Raw genomic sequence first — 18,999 nt, 5'->3', positions numbered from 1 at the left:
AAATTAAGATTTTTAGAAGAACATTTCAGCTCTGTAGGTCCATACAGTGCAAGTGAATGGTGATCAGACCTTTGTAGCTCCAAAAATCACATAACGGAAACATAAGTAATCCATATGACTCCAGTGGTTAAATCCATATCTTTAGAAGCTATATGATAGGTGTGGGTGAGACACAGATCATACATTTAGTCCTTTTTTTACTCTAAATCACCACTTTCACCTTCACATCTGAAAGCCACATGTGGTGCCTCTTTAGTATCACTTTCACATCTGAAAGTGATGATTTAGAGTACAAAAAGGACTAAAAAATTTAATCTGTTTCTCACCCACACCTATCATATAGCTTAAAAAGATATGGATTTAACCACTGGAGTCAAATGGATTACTTTTATGTTTCCTTTATTTGATTTTTGGAGTTACAAAGGTCTGATCACTTGCATTGTAAGGACCTACAGAGCTGAGATATTCTTCTAAAAATCTTTGTGTTCTGCAGAAGAAAGTAAGTCTTTTTTTTTAAAATGCTGCTCAAGCTTTTCTCAGAACTAACTTTACTTTTTGGAGCCATTTTTGCCACGACTTTTACGCAGCTGGTGTCAAGGTAATGTATGTAGTCAGTTCCCCTCAAGTTCACATAGGTGCCCTAGCAGAGTAACAACAGGTGTAGTTCAGCACATTAACTCTGGACGTGTTCCACTAATGTTTGACAACTACAAAGTGTCTTAATTTTCAACACTATATCTATTGTTTTTTCATTTCAAACCAAACAAACTTCTTTTTGTGAATTTATTTGCTGGAAAGGTGCTTTTGTTTATATTTCTTGCTTTGACATTTTGTTATCGAATGACATTCAGACATTTTTAAAGTGTGACTTAAGTGTCCAAATACTTATGGGACCACTGTATACTCAATTCCATGTACCTGCCTTATATTGTGCGTTTGCTTAGAGAGTTCAGATCAGAACGGATGGTCTTCTGAAGATGTGGGTTCATTGACTGCTTCTACATGAGTCCACAGCAGGGCACTTTTGTGTTGCTCGTGTCTTCTTCTGGTGCTCTTAACTTCAGCAGAGGTGGATCTCCACTAGCTGGAGTGAAGTACACTGCACTAGGGATCACATCTTGCTGTACTGATGAAGGAGCCTCTAGCGGGTCCTGGAGCCCTACTGTGACGGGCTCTTCGGCCAAAAGCTTGTCCCGAGGCTCTGTGGTCAGAGGTATAGGAGGCGCCGGGTGCTTCTGCAGTTTAGCCGCTGCTCTCTGTCGTTTGAGATCGGCTAGCGTATGGTGAGATCTCTCTCGGCTCATGTTATCTCCACTAGAGATACCCGAGGCCGCAGTGAGCTGGTATGAGGCGCTCCTATCCATGCGCCCTCCGCCCTGGGGCTCTCCTGGAAGAGAAGACAATGCCGCTGTGCTGCCGTTCCCTAATGCTGTGTCCTGAGCCGCCATCTCCACCACACTGTCCTCTGATGGAGGAATGGGGGGGGCATTAGAGCTCAACACCTAAATCAAAGGATAAAAAGAGTTTGAGAAACCTCAACTTTCATTATGAGCTCACTGCTGTGTATAGAACACACAAGCACATCATGAATAGAGGCCAGTGAATCAACAAACACCAATCATTATCATTATCTTATTTTTTAGAAGCTGAAATTTGTCTTTTTTTGGATGTTAAAATAGTTTCTCATAACCCAGTTTAATATAGTCAACTAGAAATAATACATTTTTAGGTTGGTTCTCCATGGAAGATGATGTCCGTTTATTTTTATTTTAGGAGGAAAATAGTTAGTTTGGGATTTTTGGATTATGTTAGTCTTCCGGGTTCGAAATCAACATCGAGTCAACGGCACAGGTTGTGACATTTCCAAACACTGTAGAGCATGACTACGTCATCAGCGTCTCAAACAAAAATTAAGTCTCAACAAAAAGTTAATATCAGTCGAGCACTAATGGGTTGCATTGTTTGTTGTGTGATGCACAACGCAACAGAAATATCCTGAATAGCTGTGCAGGAAGATGGCAATTCAAGATGTAATTAACCAACATCTTGTCACCAAATGAAATCTGATGAAACTCCATTTCAATGCAAATAAAACTTTCCTGTTTGTCTGCAGTTAGATTTGTTAGATGCAGTTAGATGCAGTTTATGGCACAAAATACTTGACTATCATTATAAGTGGACAAAAGAGAAGATATTAAGTGATGTCCACATGACTCATGTCACCATTGGCCAATAAGTTTCAGCTCAAGAGTTACCTCTGGTGCTCAAATTTCAAACAACTTCAAAAATGAACCATTGCAGCTGACCTTGTGAAGTGGCAGCTAATGATTACCGGACAATTCTGATGACGTATGAATATGCTGGTGGTGCTAGCACTAAAGTCAAAACAAGATGTTCAAGATGTTCAGTGCAGTGCTTTTCATTTGGAAGTCAAAGCGGCAATTGATGCTGGCACTGAGCGGTGTCCCGCCACGAGTTATGTGGAAGCTCATTTACTGAGATTTTTGTAATCTGTATTAATGATATTTCTGTCAAGTTTGAAGCAATGCATGAAGACGTTCTCACCAGTGCAGCATGCGGGTTGAGTTCAGCATCCGTCTGTCCATCTTCATCATCATCCAGCACATCTGTCTGTCGTCCTCTCTCCTGCCACACTATGGCCTCTTTCTGATGTTCTCTACGGTACAGACTGCTGCGCTCATTCACGCTGGTGCGCCGCACAACTTTACTACACACACAACAACAACAGCGCACACAGTGTTACATATTGCCACTAGGGCTACACAACTAGTTTTATATTATTTGAGATTTTGCATTTCCCCTGGGGTTGTTGAGAATGAGGGATTTTCAGGACTGGATAGTGACAGCATTTGTGCCCCCACAAGGTGCATTCGAACAGTAGTGGAGATAAGGGAGAAAGAAAAGCCGTTAGATACTGTTTCAGATGCGGCTAGTAGAGCAAGCCATACACACTCTTCGGTTCTGGCAGTAGAGCCCCTGCAGCGTGCCGAGGTGACAACACTCGTCACCCTCTAAGATTCCTGTTAAAAGTGCCCTGGTTATATGGGATGTGAAAATATGTGTACTTAGGTGCCTGAGTGCCTGACATCAGAGCAAATATAAAAGTGCTGGCTAATGCTAAACATAGATTTTATACACTTCAACACTAATGATGTATGGCTTTGCCAGTCAGAGATCACTAAAGATAACATTAAAGAGGTGTGTGAACTTGCAAATCTGATGTCAGACATAGTAATATGCTCCGGTCCGTGGTGATGACATATATAGTAGATTACTGTCACTGAATGGCTGGATATCTAAGTGGTATCCACAGAATAGAATGAGATTTATAGATTATTGGACGAGTTTTTGGGGTAGACCTGACCTACTAAAGAGAGACTGACTCCATCCCTAATGGAAAGATGCCACTCTCCTTTCTTGAAATCTGGCAAAAAGCTTTAAAGGAATAGTTCACACACAAATGACAATTCTCTCATAATTTACTCACCCTTATTCCGTCTCAAACTTGCTTGACTTTTTTTCTGCAGAACACAAAAAAATATATTTTGATGGTGATATAATGTGACTATATCCATACAATGCAAGTCAATAGGGTCCAACACTTCCAAGCTCCAAAAAGGACATAAAGGTAATCCATTCAACTCCAGTGGTTAAATCCATGTCTTCTTAAGTATATATGACCCATTTTGGGTGAGAACTACACACAATCATAATTTAAAACTTCCTTACACTTCCGAGCACTTGACACATGCCCAGGGAGCTTGACACATGCGCAGAGCACTGCACACATGCTTTGTGCATGCATCAAGCACGAGGAAGTGTAATCGAGGCTTCAAATCATGATTGTGCCTAGGAGATTGCAGATGGCAAGATTTATAGTGAAAAAGGAGTTACATTTTGGTCTGTACTCACCCAAAACCAATCAGATCACTTCAGAAGACATGGATTACACCACTTGAGTCGTTCGGATTTGCTTTATGCTGCCTTTAAGTCCTTTTTAGAACTTGAAGGAGTTGGACTCCATTGACTTGCACTGTATGGATATCATCTCCATCAAAATATATTTTGTGTGTTCTGCAGAAGAAAGTAATACGAGTTGAGGACGGCATGAGTATGAGTAAATGAGATATTTATAATTTTTGGGTAAACTATTTCTTTAATAGTGTTAGTATTTGACTCACCAGAGGCCAGGTCAGGAAGTAGACAGACTGGCTAAACCAACCGTCTGCTTGCTGCCTTGAGACGTCACACAGGTCATATAAAATATAACACAGAGACTGTGACTCATAGATATCATCACATAGAGACTGTCTGTTCCCCAAATGATCAAAGTTAAAACCTTTATCAAGTCATCTAGGACAAAAAAAAAACCCATTGATGTCAAACTATCAGTGGCATGCAGTCAGCCCCTTTAAAACCTTTAGAGAAAGGGTGTCAAATGCATATGGAAAAGTAATTTATATTATTATATTTTCACTGGTTATTAAATAATGCATATGCATTTAATAAATTAATGCATTAAAATACAGTAATATACAAAATCAAAAACAACTTAAAATTACAGTAAATATCTTTGCATCGTTTCTTTTGTTTGATGCCGTACAAGCGGCTGCCAATCATACAGTGAAAAGTGGGACATGTCCCAGGTAAAGACAGAGCAAACAGTCTTAATCCATGTAGGATTTTACGGGGATAAATCTAAACATTATTTTATTCAAACGAATGGACTAATTGACAACTTTTCTGCACTGTGCAGAATCGTAATTACATGCGATGCTGTGTCCCATCCTGAAGCCTACAGCAACACATGCTGAACTCAGTGGAAAACATGTTGAAAATGTTAACCAGGCAGTAACAGGCATGAAACACTTTCCTCATGTAAATTAGATTTAATGATGGTTAAGTTTATAATAGATTTCAATTACATAAACATCTTCATTAGATAAACATATTATTTATGTCCGTTATCCCTGGACAAAAGCATTGTAGTAATTCAGAAATCACTTTATTTTCTGTATAGTCATACAGTACAGATGCGATGAAAACTCAAAGCATGTCTCCTGTTAAAGTCAAGCAGCAGCTCACCCCTCGCAAACACATAATATGTAAAACAGGCGACACTCTTTTGATATTTTGTTGGTTTTATGTTATTTCTCTTAAAGGGATAGTTCACCCAAAAATGAATATTCTCTCATCATTTACTCACCCTCATGCCATCCCAGATGTATATGACTATCTTTCTTCAACAGAACACATTTGAAGAAAAATAGAAAAATATCTCAGCTCAGTAGGTCCTAATAATGGAAGTGGATGGTAACACGATTTTTGATGCTCCAAAAGCACAGACAATCAGCATTAATGTCATCCACATGACTCCAGTGGTTAAACGAATGTTATAAAGTGATAGGATCGCTTTTGGTGCGAAAAATGTAAATATTTAAGTATTTTTTAACTATAAATAATCACTTCCGTTAAGCAGCGGTATGCACTTTCATGAGAGGGCTGAGGTCATGCGGTCTCTCGTGTGGCATATTGGCATTGCCATGTTCACACGAGAAGTGACGCATGCGCGACATACCCGGATGAGCAGTGCTGTTTACAACGGAGTAGGAGGAGTGCTGTTCAGACCGAATGCCATAAACAAATTGAAGCAAATTTAAACAAAGATGTCAGAACACTTTGATCTAAGAGGAGAAGAGGACATACATTCTGAGATGCTATACTTCTCACAACAATTGTACAGAGCGGTTATCTGAGTTACCGTAGACTTTGTCAGTTCGAACCAGTCTGGCCATTCTCTGTTGACCTCTCTCATCAACAAGGCATTTCCGTCCACAGAACATTTTTTCCCCATTCTGATGGTTGATGTGAACATTAACTGAAGCTCCTGACCCGTATCTGAATGATTTTATGCAGTACTGCCACACGATTGGCTGATTAGATAATCGCATGGATGATTGTTGGTGCCAGACGGGCTGGTTTGAGTATTTCTGTAACTGCTGATCTCCTGGGATTTTCACACACAACAGTCTCTAGAGTTTACTCTGAATGGTGCCAAAAAAAAAAAAAAAAAAAAAAAAAAAAAAAACAACATCCAGTGAGCGGCAGTTCTGCGGATGAAACGCCAACAGAGAATGGCCAGACTGGTTCGAGCTGACAAAGTCTATGGTAACTCAGAAAACCGATCTGTACAACTGTGATGAAAAGAATAGCATCTCAGCATCTCCTGTTCAGAAGCAGCCTCTGCTTTGTGATTAAATACTTATTTAGCTGGTTTATAAAAGGAATTGGGGTTGTGTTCAAACCTCATTTTCCATCATTCTCGGTGGCAATAAAAGAATGATAAATACAGTTTAAGCATCCATTACAAATTTAATGCACATTATTTACTCGTTATTTTGTTGAACTAGTTTTTATAAAAATTCCTGGCTCTCTTATCAAAGAATATTTAAGTGATATTACTCTGACCAAAATCACTTAAATACACATCACATTATGATTTCTGAACTTGTGAGTAGGAACTTACCAGGAAGACAGAAAAAAATTTGTTTTGAAGTGTAGGCATAAGTTTAGTCTTGATGTACTGATAAGGCTGTTTAAAACTGGAACACAGTTCTCAGATTGTTTTGGACAAGAATGGCATGCAGATTTATTTTCATGTATATTATATTCTAAATTAATAACCTCAATCAAAATAAAGGTCTCTTACCCTCTGCTGCCTGTGCTGGACACTAGTCTCTGCAGTGCGTTCTTGTGTTTGTCCTGACCCTTCATGATGGCGTCATGTTTGTGTTTCAGCTCGATCATTTTAGCCCGAACCTCCTCATCAGCACAAACATCTGCAACACAACAACAAAATAACACAATGACACCAATCCATTTAACACAAATAAAGCCACAAGCAGCAATCATCAGGGTCTAAGCACATGTGAAGAGAACATGACCAAAATAGCAAAATGAGAAAGAATAGATCCTGTGGATGTGGTGGACACATGGATATGGCATACCATTTGAACTTTGATGAACAGGACTTGAAATTCAATTCTTAAACTAGATGACTCATATCTTTAACAAATACTTAAACAGGTAGTTAAAAGGATAGTTCACCCAAAAATGACAATTCTATCATCATTACTCAACCTCATGTTGTTCCAAGCGCATATGAATTTCTCTCGTCTTTGGAATACAAAAGGAGATGAGATAGATTGTTATGCTGCCTTCACATGCTAAGGGAATTATTGTACATACAAGTTTCCTATTTATAAGCTGCACATGAACGGCCCCTCAAGTCACAATTATGACTGGGAAACTGAAATAATTTGAATACCTGAGTTTCCAAGGAGACGTAAAGTTTCAACATGGCGGAGGACAGTAAGGTTTCTGTAGCAAATTATGTTTTTATAAAGTTTTCATAATGAAGATACCTAATCGCTCGCCATTTCGGTCATACTCATTTTTATATATCAGTAACCAAAAAAATACATGTATTTGACCAAAATTCCATTATCGTCAGCAAGGCAAGCTGAATAACATGTATTACGTTGTCAAAATAAGATTTCCGCAAGAAATATGCAAGAATTAGCCTGCCGTCCTCCATTTTTCCTTTTCTTTCTGACAACAAAGCACTTGAACATGACGTGCTCGTAATTACGACTTAAGAAGTAGAAGTAGGATAATTACGATAGCATATGAAGGCAGCATTAGTCCCAGCCACAATTCACTTTAACTGCATTTATTTTCCATACAATGAATGTGAATACAAAATGTAAAACTTGAAGGTGAGTAAGTGATGACGGAATTTTCATTTTGGGTGAACTATCCCTTTAAAACTTACTACTTTAAAATTGCCAAAATGCACTGAACATGTTACTAACTGAAATGCTGTGAGAGAAGACCTTGCTGCTAAATCAGTTTTTATGTTTATTGAAAATAGATAATACATATATTGAAGATAGACAAAAAGATGATATTATGAATATTATGTATGTATTATTAATATAATAGTATTTATATTATTATTATTATTATTGGTACATAAGCCTACTTATATAATTAAACTTGACTGATTCACAAGGCAGAGAAAATAGGTCAGATAGAACTCTTAAGACATGGTATTAGGAAGCAGAAGACAAAAAATTATTAGAAAATAAAATGAAAAGAAGCGAGAGCCGTTCTTTCATGTTTGTTGACATGTTATCAAGAATAAACTGCTTGAGTTTGTGAATGAATTTCGTTATCTTAATTTTGCATTTTGCATGCATTTTTGGCAATCTGTTTGAAACGGGATGACGCTAAGGGCAGCTGTAACGACCAGCTTTTCGCTGGTTCCACGCAGATTTAAAGGCAAATAAGCGTAGGCTACGATCGGAAAATTACAGGTAGCTTTCTGCACTAAAAAAACCCTCAGAATTCTGCTCTAAACGTCATGTTTGTGAATAATTAAGAGAAACTGTGCACTGGTTTTTAGCGCTTTTCTTTCTAGTCTTTTATATTTTGTACATTATTATCATTTATTAAAACACAGATGTAATAATTGATGTATGTCCTCATGAAATCAGAGACTCTCTCCTTAAAATCTGAACACAAGTGGTCAAAAGAGATGACCAGGTGTTATGGTGATGTGTTTCGCTTGTACATTTTAATACCAGTGTACACATGTCCTCAGTTGGGGATGAATGGTCATGTAGTTTATACACTACAGTCCTGTAATGTTCGCAACAACATGATGAAAAACAGGTGCAGGGCGGCGACTGCAAATCATGTAGTGAAAGCTTGGCTTTATATCTTTGGAACAACTTGATCAATCTAAATTCTTTCGACACCTTTTAAAAAATGTTTTTTAAACAAAATAACTCACTTTAAAACAGTACAAAATAACTAATCTGAATACAGGCGCTTGAAAACGTAACAAGGGCTGAATATGGTTACTTCTTTTTTGTATTCTGATTACGTACGTTAACCCTGAACACAACACCACAATGCAGTGACACAATAACAACGACACAAATTACACAACAGCACAAAACAAAAACACACTAACAAAACTACACAAAACAAAATAATAACACAATAAAACAACAATACAGCACAACACATCAATACAAGACAGTAACACAATAACATGCCACAACAACACAACACAGTAACATGACAACACAACCCTGAGGTTGCGATAACCAAAAATACCCTGCCATTTACTGATTTTTTTTAAAACAATGACAGATTATTCAAAATGCTGTCCATCATTTTGACAGATAAAAAGAAAAAAAAAAAAACATTTAAACCTAGTAAATCAGCTTTCAATATAACCATCTTTACGTGGCTCCCCGCTCTCTCTCTTTCTCTCATGGACTCTCAGCCAAGTGAACATGAGGAAAAAGGCACTTTTTAATGCAAAAATAACACAAAAGTAAAAAAAAACTTTACATTCCCCAACTGTGCGAACTGTTAAATAGAACTGACTAAGGTGAACATACATCCTCTTTTTCCTGGTCATGTCCTCTTTTTCAAATCTTAAAAAAGGGGTCTGGCCAGGATTTCTAAATTGCCTAAAATGTCCAGGATTTGGCTTTGTTTTTTATATTGAAGTGGTTTCTACAGTCATCATACATTCTGAGTGTGCAGCAAGAAATCTCTCTTCTCTCTTTTTAGTGTGGTATCAGCCAAGTGACCACAAGAAAAAGTCACTTTTTTAAATGCAAAAATAATGTCACTCATGTTCAAATGTGGGATGCGTCTTACCCAGTGGCGTTTCATCCAACTCAGACTTTGCGTTTAAACTCGCACCATGAGCCACCAGCATTTCCACCATCTGCATCTACAAGGAGCACAAACAAAAACATAATTATTACAAATACACTTTAGACTCAATGTGACGATACACTGTAAGTGCTTTATGACTAAAAGGCACATGACATATTTGGAAGTTGTGGAGGGATATATTAAAGGGCTCATTACTTGTTAGAAATAGCCTTTAGTTTACATCACAGGCCAACAAAACATGTAAAATAGACTGTAAATTTTAAATATGTATATCAGGTAAATGTTCATTTTGTCAACTTTTAGAAGTACCCCATCATATAGACAACCTCAAAGCTAACAGACATGAACTAAAAGCATCCAAACTCATCTCAAGTTTATGACAAATGCTCTATACAATGAATCTTGTAAAATGTCAGTTTTTAACAAAAGTGAATGTTTGATCACCAAGACAGTGCAACGTAAGATTTGGCGTTCTTCATCCAGTTCTTAAAAACCAAAAACAGCAAAAATTAGTAAGTCTTTAGAACAGTAAATAAGTTGCAATCTTACAGAAATATCGCTGGATTGCTAAAAACATTCCTGCTCTGTGATGCATTTGGAAACTGGATATTTGTTGTAAACCTTGACAAAAATTTGAATTCAAATAGCTGAATGATGCCGCAGCACAAATGATTGATCATTTAAAGAAAGTGCTCTCTATGACTATTTTTTTCTAGTTCCATGCAAATATTGCATCATGTTGTAGAAAAGACAACACTTGCTACAATTTAGTGACTGATCTAAGATATATAGACAGGTAGATAGATAGAAAAACACACTGACTTATAAATATGTGGGAGTTAACAGATATTATGGACAAGATCAGTCCATATTATTGCAAATAAGATATTAGTTAATGTTGAAAAAAACCTTGGGAGGAACCAGGCTCAGCTGGGGAGCCAATTCCTCTCTTGCTATAAAGCATTTATCTAATGCCAATATTAGTTATGTGTAATACAAATCATGAATAATTTGAGTGTAAAGGAAAACAATGGCCACAATGCTCCTCAGAGGCAGTTTATTGATTTTGTTAAAAAGGGAGAGGCCGTGCAAGGCATTGCATGAAGGGAAGCCAGATCAATCCTGGCACCAGGAAGTGACTGGACAATAAATGTTGACCTCGGTCAGCAACTAAAAATTCCTTCTGAAATCCCCATTACTTCACTGAGGCTGGACGTAGTGTTATGGTCGACATCAGCTTGAAAAGTTATGATGATTGAGCTTACCATCCCATGAGAAAAGGGTCTGGAGGCATTTAAAATACGCCGAGTTGGAGAGTCATGTGCCGCGTTGGAAGTGAATAGCAGCGTAGTCTAATACTGCTCACAGCGGCACTTTATAATCATCCTTATTTATTATCTTAAGCGGATAATCTGATGACTATTCCTTTCTTATACACCGATCAGCCACAACATTAAAACCACCTGCCTAATATTGTGTAGGTCCCCCTCGTGCCGCCAAAACAATGTCAACCCGCATATCTGAATAGCATTCTGAGATGATATTCTTCTCACCACAGTTGTACAGAGCGGTTATCTGAGTTACCGTAGACTTTGTCAGTTCGAACCAGTCTGGCCATTCTCTGTTGACCTCTCTCAACAAGGCATTTCCATCCGCAGAACTGCCCCTCACTGGATGTTTTTTGTTTTTGGCACCATTCAAGAGTAAATTCTAGAAACTGTTGTGTTTGAAAATCCCAGGAGATCAGCAGTTACAGAAATACTCAAACCAACCCATGTGGCACAAACAATCATCCATGCGATTATATAATCAGCCAATCGTGTGGCAGAAGTGATAAAATCATGCAGATACAGGTCAGGAGCTTCAGTTAATGTTCAAATCAACCATCAAAATGGGGAAAAAATATGATCTCAGTGATTTGGACCGTGGCATGATTGTTGGTGCCAGATGGGCTGGTTTGAGTATTTCTGTAACTGCTGATCTACTGGGATTTTCATGCACAACACTCTAGAATTTACTCCGAATGATGGCAAAAACAAAAAAAAAAAAAACATCCAATGAGCAAATATTTTTTACATTTATTTTATTACTTTTTATTCTTATTTCTTGTTCTTAATTGGTTTCAAATTTTATTTGATCTTATATTTTCTTTATAATTTTTATGTAAACCCCTTTGTGTATGAAATGTGCTCTATAACTTGCCTTGCCTATAAGTTTCTCTTTATTTGGAACTGGACAAATATTAGGGGTGGGTAAAAATATTGATTTTCCAATGCATCGCAATCTTCCTTTGAACGATCTCAATATCGATTCTTAAATCCCAAGATTGATCTTTTACTTTATGTGCAACCATCCACGCATTTACAACCAAATTACGTGCTATGCTACTAAAATGTATATATTTGGCAACTGGCTGGTAAATGTTTAGATTTCGCACACCAGTAATTGTGTAGTATAGTGGTGATGTATTCAGCAGAGAGATCCTTTCACTGTGTGTTGACAGTAAAAGTTTGGATTTACACTTTCTGTGTGTCTAAAGACGAGATGCACGCACTCCATTTGTCATTGAACAATGTCTCTTAATACCCTTTCTGTTCTATACAGTCAGATGTTGATCAAAAACAAAAACAAAATAAACATTTAATGCTAATCTCGTATAGCAGGTTCGAGTCTCTCTTGTGAACATTTCCACTCTTTAAGAGGTTTTTAGCATGTGTTCAGCAAATCAATGAAAACACTTATAAATAGTACAAATTATGCAATTAAACAATAAAAAAGTAACAAAAAATACTAAATGCAATATAAAAAAGATGATATTTACACTATCAAGTCTAAAAAGAAAAAATAAATAGTGGCAGATACTATTACACTCCTGTTTAAACACTAACAAAGTATAGGGGCATAACTGCAGAGTTTTTATTGTGTTTATTTAGAGTAATTTATTTTGAAGTAAAATCATAGTAACCACAAAATTAAACTGTATATTAACAACATATTTCCGTAGTAACACCATGCTTAACTGCATCAAAACTATGGTTTCCACCAAAAAACATGGTTACTACAATATTACTACAGTAAAATCATGGTTATTTTATCCAGATCAAACACTTCTCTCAATATCCACAACCTTCACTGTGACCAAATCACTGCGAGAAATCACTTTTATTTATGAGTAGTATTATAGGAAATATTAAGAGTGCAAATTGGAGTGCAAAAAGTCACTCTGTTCTCTTAACCCACTAAACATCTAACATGTTAACTAATTCAACGTAATTCAATGTTCAACTAATTCTGTTAAAAATTCAAATATGCGTGCCTTCATTTGACCAGCAGTTGACCCCAAAGAAATTTGTTGCTTGGTCTGAGCAATGGTGGGCAGAGTTAGTGTAAATAGCCTTTGCCAACAAGTTGGGCTATAATATAATATCGTATATAATATCATGTTTCCTGATTGAATACATTGATTTGTTAATTTTAAAAAGATAAAATGTGACAAATGATGAAAAACTAACAAGGATTAACAAGGAATATAATTTTTTTTTTCACTTTGTCAAAAGGGTTGCCGAGCCCTGGACTAAACCATTAGCAATCCGTGTTTGTTCCGAGTATGAAACACGACTGCGCCCTATTGATCATGTCTCTCCTGCTCTGCTTAATGTTGAATCACACCACATAAAATCACAGGATCTGTTTCCATTTGATGTGCATTCTCAGAGGTCACATCTGTATTTTCACATATATTTACATACACTGCTTATTAAACGCTGGCAGTCATGTGTCAGTACTCACATGTCCCCAGCAGGCAGCAGCGTGGAGCGCCGTCCACCCATCAGCATCCCTGTCATCAGGCGACACTTTGTTTTCTAGCAACAACTCCCCCACTGACACGTATCCATTAGCAGCGGCTATATGCAGCTACAAACAGAAAACACTTATTATTTGTTGTAGAAAAACACTATCTGTAAGGGTTTATGCGTGTGTGTTTCTCACCAGTGTTGCCCCCTGCTGGTCCTTCACGTTCAGATCAGCTCCATTCGCCAGAAGCTCTCGCAGGTCACACAGCATCTCTCTCTCTTTAGCTCTGCGACATTCATCAATTCGCTCTTGAGTGACACCTGCACACAAACCATGAGATGCAGGAACCTGCGGGTGTATATCGTGTTGCCATGCACCCCCTTGTTTTGAGCATAAGCCTTCAAAGGACCTACTCAAAATACAATGGCTGTAGTTCATCACCACATTGTATTATAGACATAATTGTAGTCTCTTTGAAAGTAGACACTTGGAAGTTTGCTGTTCAAAAGTCAGAATTAATAAAAATCAAGAAGAAAAATAGTTAGAAAAGCTCAAATTTATTGTATTAAATTTTACAATTGCTGTATTTTACAATTCACTGAGTCTGTTTGATGTACTTGGCGCCATCTCCTGGTGGAAATGTGTAACTGAACTATCCTCTCTGCCCATATTTAGATGCCTTCCACCTCTGGTTGCAGCGATCTGAACCCTAATACGATTGGTTTAGTGTGTCGTGACGCTTGTCAACATATTCCATCATTTCTGATGAAGTCATCTGATCCAAGAAAGCCAATGTGTTTTTAGCTAGATAGCACATTGTGTGCTTTGTGTGGATTATCTTATGATCTATGCATCCGATTACATTGTGTGCGGGCTCATTTTAATGGAAACCCCCTACTCTATGTAATGGTATGTGATATTTTATGTTTTGATTATTTTTGTTATAAACACGGCTTATAAGCATCACCTGTTTACATGTAACATCTATGTCAAAGACATGTACTTAGCTATTACTCGCTACATTTTTGTCTGTAAGTAAAAGATGACTGGTTGTATTCTACTCATTAAGAGCTTTCCATCGACATATGGAAGATGGCTATTTGATCAGTTTGATGTTATTACCAATTACAATAATATGTACAGTGCAAAAAATGGAACACTTCTGATTTGTCTGCAAATTTCAAGCACTTGTTCAGTTTTGGTCATAGTGCCTACATGCATTGTAAAGTATAGCTTTTAAGCTTTAAAACGATACCCATAATGTAGTTAAAAATGTTGTTCAATATAAAATTATATTTTGATAATTATGAACCCTTTAAGAAAAAAATTAACTAAATAACTTAATTGCATGTTTACATTTGATATGTTGGAGTTGTTTTGATAACCTTATTTTGATGGAACCTTTTGAATTTGACAAGTTTTTTTTTCAAAGCACTATAGGAAACCAAACTGTTCTATTCTATACTAATCAAACTATTTAATTTAATTAGCACTTTATTTCTATAGGCTAGTTATAATGTTGTGACTGTACACATTTTTACTAAGTTAAGAATGTGCTTCTAGTGAAAAGTTTGTTTTCATCAGTCTTAAAGGGATAGTTACCCAAAAATGAAAATTCTCTCATCATTTACTCACCCTCATGCCATCCCTCATGTGTATGACTTTCTTTCTTCTGAAGAAAGAAGAAAGCAAGTCATACAGGGCTGCCCCCGACCAAAGATTTTCCTAGTCGACTAGTAGTCGTTAGTTTAAGCCATTAGTCGACTAGTTGTCGCATGTTTATGATATTAATTTAATTACTTAAATATATATATTTTGGGGGGCATCAGAAAATGGTTTGAGTTCCAGGTCTGAGAAAGAATGTTAAGTAACATTGCTAACACTGTTCTACATTACAGAGAAATACTAAACCATAATAACGAGCCTTTAAAATATAAATTTTATAAGCACACGCACGAAGCGAGCCGCAGCGACACCGGCAAAAGCAGTAATGATTCTGAATATGTCGGAAAAACCAGCAAGGAGACTGTCTGAACATTTTGTTAATTTATAGAGAGAAATGCACATTAGGATTGTGCCAACAGACTCTGGGATGGACGATGGTCAGAGTGATCACCAATAGCTGATTCCTTTGATGATTTGGCTCATTTTCCCATTAATGTATTAAATTATTATTATTATTAGGCTATTATTATTATTATTATTATCAAATTAATATTACAAATAATTTGCCCATAGACACACAGACACGTGCTTGAAGAAACACACTTTATTATATTATTAAGAACAGATGACAGAAAAGCCGTCTATGCACATGTATGACACGCTGTTTGTACGAATGCGTGCAGTCCCGTGGAACACACGCATGTAAAAGGTTCTCACTCTTTCTTTGTTTCTGTCTTCTGAATTTTTTTTTGCAAGAACAGTATCGTCTATGAGTGCTGCAAACGACCTCAGACATCTCAGCTCAGGAGGTGCTTTGAGTTCAGTTCGCTTTATTTCCACAGAGCAGTTCATTGTGAACACAACTCCGCAGCCTATACATCTGTGTTTAAAACATAAAATAATACAAAAACACATTCACCTCAAACCATGATTTATATTTCAGTGATTATTATCACCATTATAATTATTATTTTTACATTCAGAATTGTTTTTATGTCATCATTTTTGTAATTTTCCACCATGTTTAGATGGATACTTGCCTGACAGTAAATGGAAAGGTGTATACATATATATATTATTCTTTTATCACTTCATTATTTTAATTGCTTTTTCATTTGGAGTGCAATTTTAATTTAGAAATGTATTTGATTTAAGTTTTTCGTTTATTAAATAAATTAAACTTTCAATGCAAAATCACTAAAGCAAGAATATTCAACTATCCCTCAGCTCGTGGGTTGCCGATGTAATGGATATTGCGAGATATATATATATATATATATATATATATATATATATAAAATCAGAATCAGCTTTATTGCTAAGTATGCTTACACATACAAGGAATTTGTCTTGGTGACAGGAGCTCCCAGTGTACAACAATACAAAAACAAAACAAAAACAGCAGCAAGACTACTTTTTATAATAATAAAAAATAATTATACACATACGTACAGACACACCCATACATACATAAACACATACACATGGGTAGTGCAAATCTCATACAATCTGTCATGTACAGTGCAAATACAAATCTGTTATGTACAGTGCAAATGTTTTTTTTTTTTTGTGTTTTTTTTCTCCTCAGAGGAATGAAATGGCAGAAGAAGTTGGATGTGTTGGATAAATATAAGAAAGACTAAACTGTGTATTGCACATAGTTATTGCTCAATGGGGCAATTTAACTGTTCATGAGATGGATAGATTGAGGGAAAAAACTGTTCCTGTGCCTGACGGTTCTGGTGCTCAGAGCTCTGAAGCATCGGCCAGAAGGCAACAGTTCAAAAAGGTAGTGGGCAGGGTGAGTGGGGTCCAGTGTGATTTTTCCAGCCTTTTTCCTCACTCTGGAAGTGTATAGTTTTGAAGGTGGTCAGGGGGCAACCAATAATCCTCTCTGCAGTCCGAACTGTCCTTTGTAGTCTTCTGATGTCTGATTTTGTAGTTGAACCAAACCAGACAGATATTGAAGTGCAGAGGTGTCATCTGCAAACTTCAGGAGCTTTACAGAGGGGTCCTTGGTGATGCAGTCATTGGTGTAGAGGGAGAAGAGTAGTGGGGAGAGCACACATCCCTGGGGGGGCACCAGTGCTGATTGTACAGCTGCTAGAAGTGAGTTTCCCCTGACTCACAAGCTGCTGCCTATCCATCAGAAAGCTGGTAATCCACTGACAGATAGACATGGGAACAGAGAGTTGGTGTCATTTATTCTGGAGTATAGCTGGGATGATGGTGTTGAAATCTGAACTTAAGTCCACAAAAAGGATCCTTGCATATGTCCCTGGTCTGTCCAGATGTTGCAGGATATGATGCAATCCTATGTTGACTGCATCATCCACAGACCTGTTTGCTCGATAAACAAATTGAAGGGGATCTAGAAAGGGTCCAGTGATGTTCTTCAGGTGGGCCAACACCAGTCTCTCAAATTATTTCATGACCACAGACTTCAGGGCGACAGATCTGTAGTCATTAAGTCCTGTGATTTTTGGTTTCTTTGGGACAGGAATAATGATTGTGCATTTGAAGCAGCATGGGACTTCACACTACTCCAGTGATCTATTGAAGATCTGTGTGAAGATGGGGGCCAGCTGGTTAGCACAGGATCGAAGACACGCTGGTGAGACACCATCTGGGCCTGAAGCCTTCCTCGTCTTTTGTTTCCGAAAGACGCGGCTCACATCATCTTCACAGATCTTAAGTGCAGGTTGAGTAGCAGAAGGGGGGAGGAGGGGGGTTGCAGGAGGTGTTGGTGTTTGTGTGAAGTGAAGGTCAGAGTGGGTGTGGGGTGTGAGATTGGGCCTTTCAAATCTGCAGTAGAACACATTCAAGTCGTCAGCCAGTTGTTGGTTCCCTACAGGGTTGGGGGTAGGAGTCCTATAATTTGTGAGTTGTTTCATGCCACTCCACACTGATGCAGGGTTGTTAGCTGAAAACGTGTTTTGCAGCTTCTCAGAGTATCTTCTTTTAGCCACTCTGATTTCCCTGTTCAGTGTGTTCTGGCCTGATTGTACAAGACTTTATCCCCCACCCCTTTAAGTATCCTCTCTGGCCTGACGAAGCTGCCTGAGCTCTGCTGTAAACCACGATTTGTCATGGTTGAACTTTAAATAAGTCCTAGTAGGAATGCACATATCCTCACAGAAACTGATATATGATGTAACAGTATCTGTGAGCTTGTCCAGGTCTGTGGCTGCAGCCTCAAAACACTCCAATCCGTGCAATCGAAGCAGGCTTGTAGTTCCCGCTCTGCTTCATTGGTCCATCTCTTTACAGTCCTTACTACTGGCTTGGTTGATTTTAATTTCTGCCTGTAGGTTGGAAGAAGATGAACCAGACAGTGAACAGAGAGTCCCAAAGCTGCTCTAGGGACAGAGCGAAATGCATCCTTTATTGTTGTGTAACAATGATCCAGTATGTTCCTGTCTCTGGTGGGGCATGTGATGTGCTGTTTGTATTTTGGCAGTTCACGTGTGAGATTTGCTTTGTTAAAATCCCCAAAATAATAATAACTGAGTCCAGGTATTGTTGTTCCATGTCTGTGATTTGATCAGCCAGCTGTTGCAGCGCTGTGTTCAAACACGCGTTTGGTGTGATATACACACTCACCAGAATAAACTCCTGCGGCGAGTAGAAAGGCTTACAGTTAATAAAGAGCGCTTCCAAATTAGGACAGCACATCCTCTTTAATGTTGTTACATCTGTACACCAACTTTCATTGATATAAAAGCATGTTCCACCGCCTCTCGTGATGCGATCCGC

General features: G+C 37.7%; 1 protein-coding gene across 1 annotated transcript in view; it reads right to left on the bottom strand.

The window, feature by feature from the left end:
• Positions 1-434: 434 nt before the first annotated feature.
• The window catches only part of ppp1r16a (protein phosphatase 1, regulatory subunit 16A), a 66,037-nt gene continuing 47,472 nt past the window's right edge, over positions 435-18,999 (bottom strand). The window contains exons 6-11 of the mRNA XM_051666766.1: positions 13,774-13,898; positions 13,573-13,698; positions 9,763-9,838; positions 6,731-6,860; positions 2,566-2,728; positions 435-1,502 (exon numbers count right to left, since the gene is read on the bottom strand). Of these exons, the coding sequence (XP_051522726.1) occupies positions 999-1,502; positions 2,566-2,728; positions 6,731-6,860; positions 9,763-9,838; positions 13,573-13,698; positions 13,774-13,898 (1,124 nt within the window). The 3' untranslated portion in view covers positions 435-998. The remainder of the gene's footprint in view (positions 1,503-2,565; positions 2,729-6,730; positions 6,861-9,762; positions 9,839-13,572; positions 13,699-13,773; positions 13,899-18,999) is intronic.

This window comes from Myxocyprinus asiaticus, chromosome 32 (assembly GCF_019703515.2).
Source record: "Myxocyprinus asiaticus isolate MX2 ecotype Aquarium Trade chromosome 32, UBuf_Myxa_2, whole genome shotgun sequence".
In the NCBI taxonomy this organism is placed as follows: Eukaryota; Metazoa; Chordata; class Actinopteri; order Cypriniformes; family Catostomidae; genus Myxocyprinus; species Myxocyprinus asiaticus.
The sequence above is the reverse complement of the archived record's forward strand: the minus strand, read 5'-3'. Positions and strand labels throughout refer to the sequence as shown.